Raw genomic sequence first — 18,765 nt, 5'->3', positions numbered from 1 at the left:
GGCTGTTGTGAGGATGTTAAACCCCAATAAAAAAAAGTCATATATGAATTAAAATTAATAAATAAATAAAAACATGTTTAAAGAAATGAAATAAAATTAATAAATAGATAGATAATTATAAAAAACATTCTTCAGAGTATTAGTCCATTGGCAGACTGAAAATCTTTCTAGCCTGATCTAAATTTTCATAGTAAATATTGAAAATTTTCACTTGACACTAGAGAAAATTCTAACCCAATGTGTGATGGTGACGATGTGTTTGCCTGATTGGGGGACTATAACAGTAAGTTGTGTTTGATGTATCTACAGACTCGCTGTTATTGTATTTCAGTCTGTCTGGCTGCCCGATCGCTGCCATGGGAAAGCTAGTCAGTTCCACACAGGCAAATGCCAGGAAATCTGGTGAGTCCATCTTCTACGTAAACGGTGTCATCATGGAATTAGTTTTCATCTTACAATGCCTTTAATTTTAATTACCTGGTAATGAATAAGAGTCCATGTGCAAATGAATATAGGGGTGAGTTTTCAAAAAGACGATACGATTTTCTGCTTCTATACGAAAAAACAGAAATACACAAAATCGTACCAAAAAGTATTTTATTATGTTTTGGCATTTCCTGTGTACTTTAATGCAGTTGTTCTATGGAATGTGGACCAGATATAAAAATGGAGATCAATTCTGGACCATGGGGGCCACTTCTTGAGAAATTGGTTTATAGAGTTAATAGTTGAAAATAATTGTCATAGCTGATCTGTCAGGTTATTGGACATACCTGATCCACAAGGTTTGGTTCAACTTAGTTCAGATAAAGAAACAAATGTTACATAACATACAAATAGTATGTTTGAAAAGAAAAAGAGTGAAAAAAAATGTGTCTTTTGGATTTGTAGATTTATTAAAACAACCAAATTTGGGTTTGTATAGGCCGATATACTGTATGGTTCTGATGTTATTTGGAAATTAATCATTGAAATTGAACAGATCTATTCTTTGAGATCCATACAGTATGTCACAGTTAACGTTTATTTTTTGTTGATGGTTTTGTTATAGGTGAATTTTGTACTGGGTCTATGCAGAATATTCTGTGCAACAAGTACTATAACTTTGAGCATTCCTCTAATAAGTAGATATAGGTGGGCTTATTATCAGGCACGGGCTTATAACTGGGTAAATACGGTATGTAATGCATACCGATTAATCTGCATAGACTCCGGTGATCTTTATTTAAAATTTTGATTTTGATTACTTGATATTTCACTGACACAGAGCATGGCCGCCCTTTGGTTTGTTTCCCCATGTCTGTTGTTGAATGATCTTTTATTTCTAGCGGGTCCCTTGTAGTTAGATGGTCAGCCATTGTGATCGTTTTTAGCTTGACGTAAGTTTTTTTGTTTTTTTGTTTTTTATCGGTGTCAGGGCTCCATCTTGTTCTGCTCCCAAAAGAAGACGACCCATCCAAGGCGGTACTTGCCACATGCAATGAAAAAGAGCTCATCCGATTGGCTGCTCAGAAGTGCAAATTCTCTGACAAATCAATGAGTAGCTTGGCCGGACTGTCTGCCTCGGGTCGGTACCTGTACACTAAATTCGCTGTGCACCTATTGTTTTGTCTCAACTCATCCCCGTTCAGTCAACATTGGAGTTGTCAGAAATTCTTTTGACTTGCATAAAGATTGATTACAAAATTTTCAGAAAAGAATATTAAAAAAAAATGATTGGACAGAAACTTATTCCAGTCCGGTGGCTGGAAATATCAATTTTTGATTTTTTTTTTTCATAGTTTTATGAAATGCCTCGGGTTTTAGTAAAATTAACAACAACCCCATAACGGTTGGGGTCACACAGAATCTGGGAATTGGATAACTAAACCACCTTTGTTGAACCTGAATTTGGGATGAGATGACTTCAGCCATATTTCTGGCTACAAGGTTGAGGCTGTCATTGCCCAGACCTGTGACGTATTAAACACTATTTCTGTAGCGTTCTGTAGCAGAATGTCTTCTGTTTCTCGACTTGTGATACAACACACACCATTTCCATTGTGATATCCTGCACTTTATCAAGGTTTCATATTTAACTCACCAGACCTGATAGGCAACCATTGTCAGTCCATCAAAATTTCTTTGAAAAGCCTCTCTTTAAAAGATACATTGGCATATTTATAAAAAAAACACTTACTACTCTTAAAAGGGATTCATATAAAGTCATACTTTGGCCATAGTCCTATGAACGGGACAAAATACAGGCTATTTTCGAAAATTGTTCATAACTCTTCTTTTCCAGTTTAGTATTTGTTAAGGATTACCTTATAAGCATTACCTTTCTATGCAGAATTAGATTTGTTCAAATCAGGGTTAGCGCAAACAAACGTGCTTGTCAAATTTCGTAAAAAAGGTCACATGCCCCTCAAGTTTATTTTGATTTTACTAAAGCCCTATTTGATGACGAAAACGGGGACCTGTTACACCGTATCTGTCTTTTTTTCTAGTCTACCTCTTTCATCAACTCTGTTTCTTAATTTTAGCCTAAAAATCACCAGGTTACAAAGAGATTATCTTAGATGTATGTACACCTTTGTATAAGTTTGAGTTTGGGACTTACCAATTGTTTGATCTTGTTCTGTTCATCTTTTATTACATGTTTGTCTTCAAGCCTCGATCTGACAGTAAAGGCTCCTTATCAGTATCGCACATCAGTCTAGCCTTAACTCATTCACCTCTGAAGACACATTTGAACTCTTCCAATTCAAAAGGTTGGAATAGTTCATTATGAAACTTCAGGGGTTTGATTTGAGGGCTGAGTCTCTGTATTAGTGTTACCCGTTTGACAAGTGATCTGACGGTTGAGATTCTTCGTCAGCGTTCTACGTCTGTCAATACTTGAACTGACATTAGAGTTATTAGTTATACATTTGTCCTTGATCTAAAGATAGAGGCGTTTTATCAGTGTTGTGTTGTTTGCATGACCTTCATGAATCTTTTACTTGTTACGTTCTTCGCATGAAAAACGCTGTCTCCAACTATTTAAGTATAAATCTGCACTTCTTGATAGATGGTTTACTTTTCTTTCACTTTCCTTTGATGATGTAACTAAATGAATAAATAATATTTAAATGTTTTTAGACATAACATATGGTTACAATACTTTCATCAAAACTATATATGTATTAAAGTATTGAACAAGTGGTAAATAATTTTCATCAATATTCTATCTGATGAAATTGATTTTTTATTGATTATTTATTTAATTTTGATGATAATAGTTCAATTTGTTATTGAAATAGTAAAACCTGTTTTCATCAAAAACCCTTGCGAGTTAATTTTTAAGATTGTATATCTGTCCTAAGTTGTGTTATGAACTACTCTACAAAATGCATAAAATGAACTATCAATAGTAATATCAAAGTTTTACTCTATACACAAACTAATCAAGCTGTGACAAAAGGACAGGTTGGTCTTGAAACTCTGCGACACGTTTAATACGTACATTGTTTGTGTATAAAGTAAAACTTTGATATTACATTTTTCCAAACTGATGAATCTTATTGAAAACCTATCAGTAGGTTCTCTGGCCAGGGTTTGTTATAAATAGGTTTTACTACAAACTGTTTCCATTGTTATTTCTTTGGTTGATTATAAGTGCTTATTAACCTTTAGATTTGTTGATTTGATTGTTCTGTTTACACCTCAGAGACAGACAGAGTGCTGAGGCCAATGATACTCACCAAACAACTGGAGCTACAGAGCATTGACTCTGTGGTGTCCACCTCGACACCGCGAGGAAATCTGGCCAAGGAGTTAGAGAAGTATAACCGTCCAGAGCTACAGGGGGCAACGGCCGCCACGTTGGCCGCGGCAATCAGCCAGGGAGTAGGGATGGTACAGGGGCTTACCACAGTAGAACAGCCCACCTCCACGGAACGCTCCACTACCCCCCCTCTTCCCCCTGTCAAACCCAAGGTCATGAAACGTGACTCTGACCGTCCAAATATTCTCCGACGGCCCAGTTTAAAGCCTCAGAATAAATCATCCTCATCATCAAGCGGCAGTGTGTCCTCCGGAAACAGCCTGTCCAGAAGTTCCTCCACCACCTCCCTGGAAGGAAGTGACTTCCTTAACAGTGTTAGTGACCTTCTCGGCAGGAAAAGGGTGCCCCCTGGTGGGGCATCACAGTCGTCGGTGGCATTTACCAGGTCTGTTACGACGTTGACTATTCCTAACCCCTTGATGGCGAAGTCCAAAATGCCCACCCCCGGATCTATACTCTCTTCATCCAACACAACCAAAACCTCAACTAAACCCACAATCAACTCTATATACGTCAGCCCCTCAGGACAAACAATCAACGTGCCCTCGGGGTACGTCCTACTCCCACAGTTCAAGAAGAAGTAGCTTCCCCTTATTAGCACATTCAGCTGTGCTGAGTTTGATGGGATCTAAGACATGTATTATGTATAATAGGATGTCTTTTTGCCATGAACTCTCTACAGTTGAAATCCAGGCCATAGGGAAATATCTATTTGTAGTTTCCATCTATCAAACATTTTAAATACCATCATTTTCTAGGAAGATATTCTCTTTTAGTAAGAGATGTTACTGATTCTGTAGATTTATGGTGTTACTGACACACATATTGAAAACATAAGTCTTCATAATGATCATGAATATATGACTCAGGAGTTTTGAGAAATTTTGAGAAATTTGGTTTTAGAAATGAGGGCTCCCATAGGTAGTTCCCTATAGCTAAGAAATGTGAGCTGAATTGCTGATCAGCCTTCTCACCCCTGGAGTCTAAGTAGTGGATCTGTCTTGCTTTAGGCATGGGTCTTACTATTGTTGTACATAGGGGTAAAATTGTTTTATATGGATAATGAAAATATCTGTGCTCTCTGATATAGGTGCCCATTACAGAACATAGGTGCCCATTACAGAACATTGAACCTTATAAATTGTTTCAAAACCAAAACAGTATGTGTCGTTTGAGGGTACCGGTGTATTCACGCTGACAGTATCTAGTATTAATTCCATGTGTAGAATGTGTACCTGTTACAAAGCAATGCTTGGATTCATACTGCAAATATAAGATGAGGCATAGGCGATGCTTATATGTAGTTAGAGAAATGAACAGATATTCAGTTCAGAGGGTTAGAGAAATGAACAGATATTCAGTTCAGAGGGTTAGAGAAATGAACAGATATTCAGTTCAGAGGGAGGGGGCTAGGGTTGCAGTCTACTATTAGATTTGGAAAATGAATTAGTGATGGAAATATTTCGCTATTGTTCTTGTCAAATTGAATTTTGCAATAGGAATCCATAGGGTTAGATGCTATGTTGACTTTGAATCGCCACACTATGGACCAGGAAGGGTCCTAAATTGTGGAAAAAGTTACCATATGTACTGGAATGTTTAAAAGAATTTTAATTTACATGACAAGTATTTTTTAGGTGATTTTGTTATTGTTAAAACTTTTTTTACAGAAGTACTGCACATATATACACCATGTTGATCTGTTATCAGAGCGAGTTCTCTGGGTTTATCTAAAATTTCTAATGTTTTTATTGATAAATTAAAATCAAATCCTGACACATCTTAGGAAGAAAATGTGTCAAGTCAAAATAAAGTGTTATATAATTATACAAGTTTTACTTTTAAATTACCTTTCCAAACGTGTAAACTTACAAGGTCAAGGTCCTATTTTGGTGATGTTAGCTCTGTTGAGATTATATACAGGTGTCACATACTGAATTGGAGCTTGAGTGCTCACAAATTTGTTATATTGGTAATGATTAAGATCTGATATACAATTTTGTTTGTGATTATTTTTTAAATTTCAGGCATTTAAGTCCCTGCAAGCCCCATATAAATTGTTTTGGGTTTGTCTAAAAACATTTGTATATAAGTCATTTCATTAAAATTGTAACATTTCTGATCAAAAATGTAAGCCTGATAGGATATTGACTTGGTAGTGGTTATCATTTTTGGAATTCTAGTACAGCTTGCATTTATTAAATTGTAAACTTTCAAGATATTAAAACTCCAATTTCTACTTCCAGGTGTGGGGACTTAAATGCTGACAGGTAATTAATGTTGAATTTATATACTCGATGATTACCGCAACCACGGCCACACCCGATCCCATTGCCAACCGACTATTTAGGTCACAAATTAATTTTACAGAACTACTTTGATAAGATTTATTGAAATGCTACTTTGAAAACCCGGATAAAGATTAATTTTAACTTATTTTTCTTAAATTCAGATTATTAATTTGTTTTTTAATTGTTTCTGCATTTTAATTGGTCACACATTGGTGTCTGGTGATGTGAGGGGTGTTGGCCGTGGGAGTATGTGGGTGCGCTGGGGAAGTCCCATAGTAATTGTTGTCACACCCTTGGTAGAAGTCCTCATGCACAACATATAAAATATCAGTTGTTGACCTCTTATTGTTGTAGTACATGTTGTAAATATCATGGTGAGAAAAATAAAACATTGTTATCGCTCAACTGTCTTTTAGTTTGCTTTTTCAAGTTTTTGTTTTGTTTTTTATGATTTTTTCTTTTTTTCTACAATCTTTCTGTGCCCTCCTCCTTTTTCTGTGTCATCAAACTCATATGTTTATATTTTATGTTTGTTATTTATTTTTCATTTTGTGTATTGTTTTTCCTGCCTTGTTTTTGTTATTGTGTTTAACATATAATTAACCTGCAGTGATGGATCCAGAAACCAATCTGGTAGTGGGGGTCAAAATTGGGAGAATACATGGCTTTAAAAGATGGGGGGGAAGGTCCTGAGGCCCAGAAAATTCCTCTGGATCCATCACTGGTGAATATATTTGAGAACATTTATAGAAAGTACTAAAACCAATCATTACGACATTACTGATATTGATCTCATCATCTCCATGCTCGTTGTTGCATGATACATCGCTGATTTCAAGTCGCCTTTCTTGCATAGCCATCATAGATTATCAGGGGAGTCCGCTTGTAGTCCAGTAGACCATGACAACGAACCTCGTTCTGAAAGTCCAGACTTCCTAAAGATCAAGATGGAAAATAAAGAAAGCCTTCCATGTCCCACCGTTGGATGTGACGGATCGGGGCACATTACAGGAAATTACTCTTCCCACAGAAGCCTATCGGGGTGCCCATTGGCTGATAGAGCCACGGTACAAGCCAATCAGATTGATTTAAAGTAAGTTTTGACCAATAACAATGATAGGTCTCCATAGTAACTGGGTAATTCTGTCAGTGTTCTCTTTAATTTCCCTGTCAGCTTTTTGATTGGTCGACAGCACTAGTAACCTTTATCCTTATATCCCGCATGGAATGCAAGAATGCTGGCTGCATCATTCTCATTTCATTTTATTATTACACCGATTCATCATCATCATCATCATCATTTTCGTCAGAATTTGTCTAAATATTGTTTAGAAATATATGTTATAAGACTTTTTGAAGAAATTCCTTGTCAGTTTTAAGGACTCGGTATATAGTCATGATGTTTGTTGGTGATTTCTCTGCAGATTGAAAATTGTGTATGTTTTTCTCTTATTATATAAATGACTCACTCTCTCCAAGGACAATATTAAGTTCAGTCAGACTCAAATCAAATCCTTCACTCATTCAGGTGACCTTTCCATACATCAATGATCGTGCAACACAGTTTGGCTGAAGTAAACCAGAACTCTCCTTATTTGTGTTGTCTGATCACAGACTGTAAGAGATTGTACAGAAACAGTGAAGGATTCGATTTTAGTTAGATTGACTGCTACCTCCAGAATAAATACCAAAAGAATTTGTTTGGGATATATAAAAGCATGTTAAACCACTGTTTTCCCGTTAAAAAGCTGTTTGAGGAAATTGACTTTCTGCAGTAAAACATTTGTTACTTGGAGAGATTCTGTTGATGAAAATGTACTGCTGTAATAAATTGTAATATAAGGCACTGGTATGTCACTGATTATGTTTGTAAGCTTTTAAAAAAGAAATTCAAAATAAAAGACAATGTTTAAAAAAACTGTATGTTATCCGTTCCTTTAACTTTGATTGATGTTGAGTGTTGTGTTAGGACAGATAAACGACTACAATATAAAGTTAACCTCAAATTCCCCCTTGAATTATTTAAGATCAAAAGCTGTTTACTCAAAGATGTCATGTGATCAAAGATAGTTTGAGTTGAGACTGAGTAAATTAAGGCTTAGAATATTGACTTTCGATTTGTATGCATGTAAACACGTATCAACCTAACAGATGTCCTACGCCGGGCTGTGACGGGTCTGGTCATGTGACCGGTAACTACGCTTCCCACCGCAGTCTGTCTGGCTGCCCGAGGGCGGCCAAGCTGAAAAAGATCCTGGGTAAGGAAGGTGACAGGAAGGAGGATGAGCCGCTCCGGTAAGCTATATCTTTAATGATATTTAAGTTTAACATGGGTAATTTTACCTATAGCTAGTGGTGATTTACTAGGTGTTGACCTGAACATTGGTCAAACCACTATATATTCCTCTTTGTAGAACAGCTTTTTGTTGGTTAATCAATGAATGTTCAGGACTAAATTGTCTGTTTATCTAGCCTCCTTGTATTTGATCATATATAAATGTGTGTAGTGTTTAAAGCAGCTGTATGTAAATATAAATATGAAAATAAGAATTCAGGGGGAAGAAAAATAAAACATTGAGGCTGCAACTGCGTAATGAGCTTATTTTTTTTGTTACCTATGGGTGTTTTTGGTTGTAGAGGCACACAACTTCACTAACTACACCTCATTTAACTATATTTTTGTGTTATTAGGTAAACTTGTAAAAGAGTTTTACCTGAATTATCTTTTGAGTGATCCCACAAAAAGCTGTTCTTGATGAGACAGGTGAAATAGAGGGTACGAAGCTGGTGGTGGTTCTAACTTAGCTGTAGGTGGGTGGTAAAAGGTGTTTGACAAATAGACAGTAGCTGGTGGCTGTTCTGTCTTAGCTGCAGGTGGTTGCACAGGGACCTGAGCATTCGTTACAGCTATATTTGGACCAGCGCATGCCGAGACACTTGGTGTGATTTGCAGGAAGTGCTGCCAATTTTTCGCTAAACCAACCAACACTGCATGTTTCAGCATGTGCTGACCTCGACCTCATTAATATTAAAAAAAGTGGCAGACTGACTGCGAAAAACTTTGAAACTCTGAAATGGCGTGTGTTTTTGGAGGAAACAGAGTTCATGTCCGCGGAAGGAGAATACATTTTACGTGCATTTAGGAGGTTTTTAAAAGAAAAATTATCCATCTTTCCAACGGTACGAGGCATTTTTCCGTAGGTTAACTAAAAATGTTGTTTTTGATGCCAGAAAGTTAGGTGGGGTTGACATTTCTCCATTGAGAGCTTTCCTCCCTTCTCAGATATATATGATCATTTGGGGTGTCACTTGTTACCGAAAGCCAATCTAAACCCCTAAAACATGTAAAATTACTCTGAACACCTTAGTTTAGGTCCAAATATAGCTGTAACAAATCCTCAGGTCCCTGTGGGTGGTTGGTCATAGGTGTGGGGCAAATAGACAGTAGCTGGTGGAGGTCTGGCTTAGCTGTAGGTGGTTGGTTATAGGTGTGCCATGTATGTAAATTATACACTCCATCATAACATAATTGCTATCTGAGCGCTTGATAAGCCTATATGTAAGAAATGCTGTGCTTGTATTAGAAAATTTCATAAAAAAAAGGTTACATTCTGCCCCTATTTATTAGCGGACATTCATAGAGTTATGATGAGCTTATTTGAAACTAACTCAGTTGGGTCTGAGTGTAACCAATTCTTTCTATTACATTCGAGTATATATTTAATCCAATAGCAAAATAATGACTGAAATTTTGATTGTCACTATTAACTATTGAAGTTGAAGAAAAAATATTTTAATTGCTTGAAATAATAGTTTTGCCCTCATAATTGTTTGGGTGTTTCTCTTGATGATAATTATCTCAACAAATCAGGATAGCCTCAATGATTCAGTCCACTTATGAAGTCACTCGACTGGACATAACTGTAGGCATTCTAATGGATTTTGAAATAGTTAACTAACTGTTAACAAGGGTTTAACACTAATTCTAACCTTCTGCAACTAATTTGTTTGCATAACCATTGAAAACAGTTCAGAGGCCCTTTCCTGTTTTATTCGTTTACTGGTTTTGACATTGTAGATCACTCAAAAAAGGTTATGCTGACACAGAAACTTTCCAAATAATACAGGTATTCATAAAATTTGAGTCATTTTATTTTATAATGGATATTTAGGTCGAATAAAACTTTGAATGCAGGGAGATAATTGATAAAAATTACAGGTATGATTTGAAAAGTAGTATATATATACATACAATTATATACAGAAAGGGGTCTCATTGAAATGCAGTATATATATATACATACAATGATATTCAGGAAGGGATCTCATTGAAATGTAGTTTATATATATATACATACAATGATATTCAGGAAGGGGTCTCATTGAAATGTAGTATATATATATACATACAAAGATATTCAGGAAGGGGTCTCATTGAAATGTAGTATATATATATATACATACAATGATATTCAGGAAGGGGTCTCATTGAAATGAACATATACTTATTGCACCATTTTAAACTTCCATGCTTGGTTGCATGTTTTGAACTTCCAGCTACTCACACGTATGCAGGAGCATGTAGACTTATTAACACAATTTGCTTGTAGATGTCCGATCCCAGGGTGTGATGGGACGGGTCATGTGACCGGAAAATATTTGTCTCATCGCAGGTACTTGAGTGTCAAACTATCATGGTCTTGTGAATGTTTAGTTGTCATGTACGATGTCAGTGATTCCTCTAGCACCTTTCTGAGATCAGTCGCATGAACTTTATATCCATTTCTGTAACATATACATGTTCATGTATCTATTGTTCGTTTATAAACTGCCAAATTTCCTTAAATTTCATTCATTTATGTTGTTCATATTGCACTTCTTTTTTAAAATTCACAAAGTTGCACATGCTAAGCCGTTCTGGATGCAGAATCTTATTTCATTGGATCATTTATTTTTTGTGATGCATATTATAACCCTATCTGTCTGTTCACCACACTCTATTATTCTATTATTCAGTTATTCTAACCTTTTACTTATCTTGGAAATGTCAGAACATAGTGTAATCAGTCAAAGGTCAAGGTCTCACCTACTAAAAATAGAGTTTCACTGTCGCACCCCCTGTAGTGCCATCGATCGTATTAAAAGCTTTTCATGAAACTACATTGTATTGGAGTCTATGTCTGTCCTATCATGTCCCAACCTCTCCTGATTCAGTGTCATTACTGTAATGACTTCCTTTCCTAGTGGATTTTGATTAAAGATTATCTCAGATATTTTTTTTATAACAGGGTATTTTACTAGTTTGTATACTTCTATGTTTTAAGGGCTGTTTGCAATCCGTGTAGAACTATTGTACATATGTGAACAAATAAGTAGATGTTGTACTTCCTTTCCCTCTTCTGACACACCTACCGGGTCCACATTTAAAACTACAGAACTTCACATTGAATTCAGTTGAGATATATTGATGTATTTTAAAGCACTATATAAGTAACTATATAAGTGTCTATTCAGAGACTTTATCGTTAGCCCCATAACTATACCAAAATACGCATGGAAATGCTTTTTTGACAAATTTATGTCAGACCGGTATTACAATAAATGGAGAGAAAAACTGAGTGAAAAACACGAACTCCGACGTTACTCTGTGATCCATACGACACGAGGCCCTAGCCAGTTATTACTTCTAAGCTTGAAATATAGACCGTTTAAGTGGGACATAGTGTATATCCTCAAATTATCATTTACTTGGGCGAACACTGGCGTTGTTTGTAAACTGTGCTCGAAGGAAAGAAGTGATATTGTGACACACTTATTTCATAGTAGAGATATGTTTTTAGAGAAAATTGTAGACTGTATAAATGTGAATTCATACGCTGACTTCTCATTTTTGACAAACTTCCTTCTTGGAGATCGAACTAAAGTATCACTACCAGATGACGAATGGGAGCAACTTATGCTAGCAGTAGCCACCAATATTAAACACCTCTTGAAAGATATGAACTCTGTTCTGTAGATGTTTCCCGATATTCTGTCATATGTGAAATGTGTCTTTATGTGTATAATCTCTTATGTAAGAGGAAATAAAGAATATCTATCTATCTAGCTGGACCATGTAGCAGTCTGATTGGCTAATGGTTTCTGGATTATACCTTTCAAAGGAATAATAAGACTTGAATAAAATTTGTTTTATTGTTTGAAACTGCAAGTCAATGAGGTAACCTAATAACTCGTACCTAACTTAGTTTTGGTGTTTAACAAGTTGATGCATATTTGATGGAAAACTAATGGTTCTGAGAGGATATTCTTCAAAAGAGTGATCAGATCCCTCTTCAATCTCTCTTGGTCACTTTTTGTTATTTGAAACCATCGATTTGTAAATTAGTCAAAAAAATAGAAGGAGAATTTCTTTTTCTGCATTTTTGTTTCGATTTGTGACGTATGCAATTACATTTACCAAGTGGAAAAATGTAAACTCTAGGTAAAGCTGCTAGGCATACAGAAGTATAATCCTGTTTGAAGTGAGATATGTCATGTTTGAAGTACCGGTACCCAGTATTGTAACCTTTCAGCTTACTTTTCCTTGAGCACTCTTGCCTGTGGATATCTTCAGTTTTCCAGTTTTAGCAACCCACGTATTGCCAGTTTTGCATTTACCATAATGTATTATCATATTAGTCCAAGTTAAGCAATTCTGATCAAAACATTTTGCAATCATTTTATGACTTATTTTCATTTTGCATGTGTTGCTGTTTATGAATATATATATATTTATATATTTTAACTTTTAATGTTTAATGTAAAGTAAGAAAACTGTGTGTGTATATATTGATATAACACAGGAAGTTGACTTGTTTTTAGCTCACCTGGCCCAAAGGGCCAAGTGAGCTTATGCCATGGCGCAGCGTCCGGTGTCCGGCAACTTTTTCCTTTAAAACGCTTCTATACAATTATAGCATGGTGATGAGGTCGATACATGGTTTTATCAACCTAGGTTAGCAATATTGACCGAGGACGCAGTCCGAGGTCAATATTGCTAACCTAGGTCGATAAAACCATGTATCGACCGAAATCACCATGCTACAATAGTTTTATTATTTTAATTGATTTTTTCAAAATTGAAGAAAAAAATGTACAAAAATATAGTTTTCCATTTTTTTTCCCATTTTTTTTCCAGAATCTATTTATAGCAGGTTAATAACACTTTTTCTACCAACTTTTTTACAAAAATTCCAGAATCTATTTATAGCAGGTTAATAACACTTTTTCTACCAACTTTTTTGAACACCTGTTCCAGAATCTATTTATAGCAGGTCAATAACACTTGTTCTACCAACTTTTTTGAACACCTGCAAACCACTCAGGTTTATAACTACTTTTACAGGTGGTCACATGATGTTGTTTCAGCCAATCAGAGTCAGCTCAAAATCAATAAAAATAATAATAGTCGTTAACGGCTCAGAGGATTTTTTACCAAATTTGGTCTGGAGCATTATTGGCCAAAGGGTTCTCAGTTTTGTATAAACGGAGGGAATGGTCCCCCTGGGGGCAGAGGGGCAGGGCCAAATAGGGGGAAAATAGGTAAATCTTTAAAAAATCTTCTTCTCAACCAATAGATGGATTTTGACCAAATTTGTTCTAGAGCATCTTTGGACAAAGGAGCCTCAACTTTGTATAAACAGAGGGTGTGGGGCAGATGGGAGGGTTCCATAAGGGGAAATAGAGGAAAACATTAAAGATCCTTCTCCTTTTTGTACTGATGAAGGGATTTTGACCAAACTTGTTCTAGAGAATCTTCTTGCAAAGGGAATTTAATATTTAATAGGCCCACTAGAGGAAATAGAGGAAAATTGGGACATAACATGGAAACTCATTTTCTTGGTGTCTTCCCCACCAAAACAGATTTATTGGTAGTTCTTCTTGCAACTTTGTTTATTGTACTCCTTTGATAACCCTGTTTGGTACTCAGCAGGTTTTAAATTGAAAAATAAAATACCAGGTGAGCTATTAAGGTCCCCTTGGCCTCTTGTGTACATGATATGGCTTCCAATCTTATTAAGATATTTACATTAATTCTAAAAGGGTCGAAAAATGTTTATTTACCTTTCCTTCATATGACCCTGACTTTTAAAAAAAAAATATCCTAACTTTTTCAAATGTTATTGAAAAATAAGATCTATCATGATTTTCTGATTTTGATTAAGATCGTTATCATGTAAAGCCTTAAACATTCGGGCTGAGTTGGGGTAAAAACGAAAAAGGGTCAAGAATTCGTTTCAATACATGCATATTGTTTACCGGCTTAAAGCTTGCAGACTGGTTTATCACACAAGTCTCGTGAAATGTCAATTTAATTGTATTTGAAGTGTGACTAGCAGCGTTCAGTACGCCAGTTGAGTGTTAATCCTATTGGCAGCACATGTACAAGTGGCCTTTAGACCTACTCAAAACACTATAGTGTCTGTTTTGAAGGGGTTAAATAACAGATATATTTATTATATAGCCATCTTATCTGTCATGTAACTGCTAAATTGTAAAACCAAATAATATACATTTATGTATAATTTTGCCTAAAAATCCAAGATTTAAATAAGTTTAAGTTCTGAGTTCAATATTTTATCAAAATAATGCATCAAGAATGATTTAAGGCAGAGATGTTTGAAATTTTTCTGTCTTTTCTCTAAATCTATTTGTGGAAAATTTTGTTCAGGTATTGATTTTGACAGCACAAAAGGTACCCGGCATGTAGCGTACAATTTTACTAACATCTCGTGATCAACCAACTGATAGAAATTGTACCATTATGTGACCTATTGTGTAATGATGTGTTGTTTTACAGTGCCTCTGGCTGCCCCCTTGCCAACAAACACAAACTACAGAGACAGCTGCTGGCCAGCTTGGATGGTCAGGATCCAGAACTAGCCAAGGCACTCAAAATGGATGGCGTTGTGTACGTGACTATTTGATATTGTCTGCTGCATAATTAGTGAAGGTTTCATGTTACCTTTACTGGGATAAGAAACTTGATTCCAAAAGAGTTCTTTACAAGGAAACCTGTATGATATGGCTTATAAATGATACTTTTGCACTTTGTCAGTTATTTGAAGGAGAATAAAAATTGATGACCCATTTGAAAGGTTCACAGGAATTAATTATATAACAGCATAATCTTGATGGGTGTAATGTGTAAGGTAGAAAATATTCATAAACTATGGGGTTTCTTGTTAGTCTGAATCTTCTTAGTGTAGGATTTCTGGAAGAGTAACAAACAAATTCCTGTATGGTGTTAGCCAAATTGTCCTAATCAACATTTGTGTCAAAAACAGTGTTATGAGCAAACTAATCGCCCAAAATTTTCAGTTTTGTAAAGATTTGTAAAGTGATGTCTTGTTTGTTAAATGTGATTCTAGGTGCCCCACCCCTGGATGTGACGGATCTGGGCATTCTAACGGCAGCTTCCTGTCCCACCGCAGTCTGTCAGGTTGTCCCAGAGCCACCCAGGCAATGAAAAAAGCCAAACTTAGTCCTGCAGAGCTTACCAACCTCCATATGAAACTCCAGAGTGGCGAAGGTACATATTCCTGTACATACAATCTTATCACTCTTGTATCAAAAATATCTTTATAAATTTCTCCCTGTCCCACATACCTACATATAAATGATTGTCTATTTTCTACCACCTCTTGCCAGAGAATTTGGTAAAATTAACAATTACATTTGAAATGCAACAATGAATAGAATAGATGTTTTAGATACCATGCTTTACCGAGAACATATTTGTAAAGAAGTCAAGGAAAATGTATGAACGATATATACCAAAGGTATAATTTAAAACAGTTTGGTAAAGTTTCATAGCAAGTTTTAGCTTACCTGGCACAAAGTGACTATGAGCTTATGATATGGGGTGTCGTCCATCAACTTTTTCTTTGAACATCTTCTTCTTAAGAACTGGAGAACCAAGGGTCATAATATTTGTCCAGTAGGTACCTATATAAAGTTTCCTCAAATAAATTATCTTGATCTTCTTTCAAGTTAAAGTCACCAAACCGGGAGCACTGACTGCCTCTGTGGAGGATATAGTTATCCCACATGTGTGCTCCACATGAGACATGTGATTCTTCTTGCATAACCCAGTTGGGGATTATGGCTGGTAGTATGCAAAGAGGTATTCTTCAAGTCGTCCTTAACTCGGACCAAAAATAAGCAAGCATATAGTTTGACTGGGACAAATACATTTAAATAACTTGTTGTACGCAGGATTGATGACTTCAGTAATGTAAATGATTCTGTGTATGAATTTCTACTTTGCATCAATGGAGCCATATTAATCTTAGTTATATGCTTCCTTTGCAGATCTAGAAGAAGATGAAGAATTTCAGCAGATGGATGAGGAAATCGCTGAACTGCGGACCTCCAATATGGCTGTCGAGTCAACAGTGATCAAGCTGAGGTCCGAGGTGTCAAGTTTAGAGAACCAGGTTCATCAAGAGGAGAAAGAAAACTCAGCCATTGCCCAACAGAATGAAAATCTCCAAAACTACCTGAACACATTGAGGAAGGAAATCCTGGGTGTGTTAGCCAGTCGGAATATACCACACCTCAACCCTGGCCTAGTCAACGAGGACAATCTAGAGGCGTGTATCAGCCAGCTACAGAGCATATACGCCAACCGCTCAGGGGATAGTAGTGTCTTCTACAGCACTGTCAACATCGCCGTCTCAGAAATACAGGTGGCCTAGTCCTGTATCATACAGCGCTGTCAACGTTGCCGTCTCAGAAATACAGTTAGCTTAGTCCTGTATATCTGAAACACATGCAGTTTTAGTCCTGTGGTATATAAAAAATAGGTTTAAGAACTTATGCCTTATTATAGGCTCAGCAATATTATAATGGTCTTATATATAACTTGATCAAACTTCTTGAAGTCAGTGCCCTGTATTTATCTGAGTAACAGAGTCACAAAGTCATGGTTCTTTGTCCTCATAATACCCGCTGTAATCCAGGGTTATATGGCTGTGTCGGGAACAGTCTCAGAGTTAGGGATATGTTGTTGTCTCAGAAATATAGTAAGCCCGGTGGTGTTGGCATTGTAGAAATTTAGGACTTTTAACAAAGAATGTGTACAATGGTACAGAGCAAGTCTTTATGGACAAACTGTGTGACCAATCCAGAAAAAATCATCTGAAGTGGCTTGTGTGTGAATTAGCTGTCTTAGTAAGTTCTAGGTAATAGATTGCATGCTGTTAACGGTATTAAGTACCATTACCGTAACTATGTTCATCCTATAGATATCATCGGCAATTTATCATTCATGACATATTCCTATCAATACCTCATTTGTCAAATAATGCCACTGTTTTACCATCCTTCGTTTCATCCATATCCACTAAATCATGAATGCCAGAAGAAACGAGAAAGCATCAGATTTAACAGAATGCCAGATTTGTCTACTATTAGTCGAATCTGTGAACATCATTTAAAGTGGTGCTTCATCACAGTTGACGTGATGAGTTGATTTGTGATACTGTTCCTCTTACTACTTATTATGTATACCTTGCCTAAGTAAGGGGACATATAATTCAAGTACCTGGCCAAGTGGTAACCAGGGGAGATAACACAGTTCATTGTTGTCAAGGGGGATATAAACATTGACCAATTGTTTTCAAAACATTATATTATTAACAATAGTTCTTTCTTTCCTCTCTTTCTTTCTGTATCTATACCTTAACCTTACGGCTAGAGTTCCCACTTCCATACCTCTCTCTACACTAACAGTAAGACTTTCTGTATCTATACCATTACCTTACGGCTAGAGTTCTCACCTCCATACCTCTCTCTACACTAACAGTAAGACTTTCTGTATCTATACCATTACCTTACGGCTAGAGTTCTCACTTCCATACCTCTCTCTACACTAACAGTAAGACTTTCTGTATCTATCCCTTAACCTTACGGCTAGAGTTCTATCTTCCATACCTCTCTCTACACTAACACTAAGACTTTCTGCATCTATACCTTAACCTTACGGCTAGAGTTCTCCCTTCCATCCCTCTCTCTACACTAACAGTAAGACTTTCAGTATCTATACTTTAACCTTACGGCTAGAGTTCCCACTTCCATACCTCTCTCTACACTAACACTTAGACTTTCTGTATCTATACCATTACCTTACGGCTAGAGTTCTCACCTCCATACCTCTCTCTACACTAACACTAAGACTTTCTGCATCTATACCTTAACCTTACGGCTAGAGTTCTCCCTTCCATCCCTCTCTCTACACTAACAGTAAGACTTTCAGTATCTATACTTTAACCTTACGGCTAGAGTTCCCACTTCCATTCCTATCTCTACACTAACAGTAAGACTTTCTGTATCTATACCATTACCTTACGGCTAGAGTTCTCACTTCCATACCTCTCTCTTCACTAACACTAAGACTTTCTGTATCTATACCGTTACCTTACAGCTAGAGTTCCCACTTCCATGCCTATCTCTACACTAACAGTAAGACTTTCTGTATCTATACCATTACCTTACGGCTAGAGTTCTCACCTCCATACCTCTCTCTACACTAACACTAAGACTTTCTGTATCTATCCTTGCCTAAGTAAGGGGACATATAATTCAAGTACCTGGCCAAGTGGTAACCAGAGGAGATAACACAGT

The 18,765-nt window shown here is 36.3% G+C and overlaps 1 protein-coding gene across 1 annotated transcript in view; it reads left to right on the top strand.

The window, feature by feature from the left end:
• LOC110456612 (myelin transcription factor 1-like) overlaps positions 1-18,081 on the top strand; it is a 54,044-nt gene extending 35,963 nt beyond the window's left edge. Inside the window, exons 12-20 of the mRNA XM_021507447.1 lie at positions 332-402; positions 1,418-1,567; positions 3,692-4,390; positions 6,922-7,192; positions 8,251-8,394; positions 10,710-10,772; positions 14,939-15,049; positions 15,510-15,670; positions 16,453-18,081. Coding sequence (XP_021363122.1) covers positions 332-402; positions 1,418-1,567; positions 3,692-4,390; positions 6,922-7,192; positions 8,251-8,394; positions 10,710-10,772; positions 14,939-15,049; positions 15,510-15,670; positions 16,453-16,838 — 2,056 coding nt within the window. The 3' untranslated portion in view covers positions 16,839-18,081. The remainder of the gene's footprint in view (positions 1-331; positions 403-1,417; positions 1,568-3,691; positions 4,391-6,921; positions 7,193-8,250; positions 8,395-10,709; positions 10,773-14,938; positions 15,050-15,509; positions 15,671-16,452) is intronic.
• Positions 18,082-18,765: the final 684 nt, after the last annotated feature.

This window comes from Mizuhopecten yessoensis, unplaced genomic scaffold (assembly GCF_002113885.1).
Source record: "Mizuhopecten yessoensis strain PY_sf001 unplaced genomic scaffold, ASM211388v2 scaffold8811, whole genome shotgun sequence".
In the NCBI taxonomy this organism is placed as follows: domain Eukaryota; kingdom Metazoa; phylum Mollusca; class Bivalvia; order Pectinida; family Pectinidae; genus Mizuhopecten; species Mizuhopecten yessoensis.
Note: the sequence above shows the minus strand (reverse complement) of the source record. Positions and strands in the feature narration are given on the sequence as shown.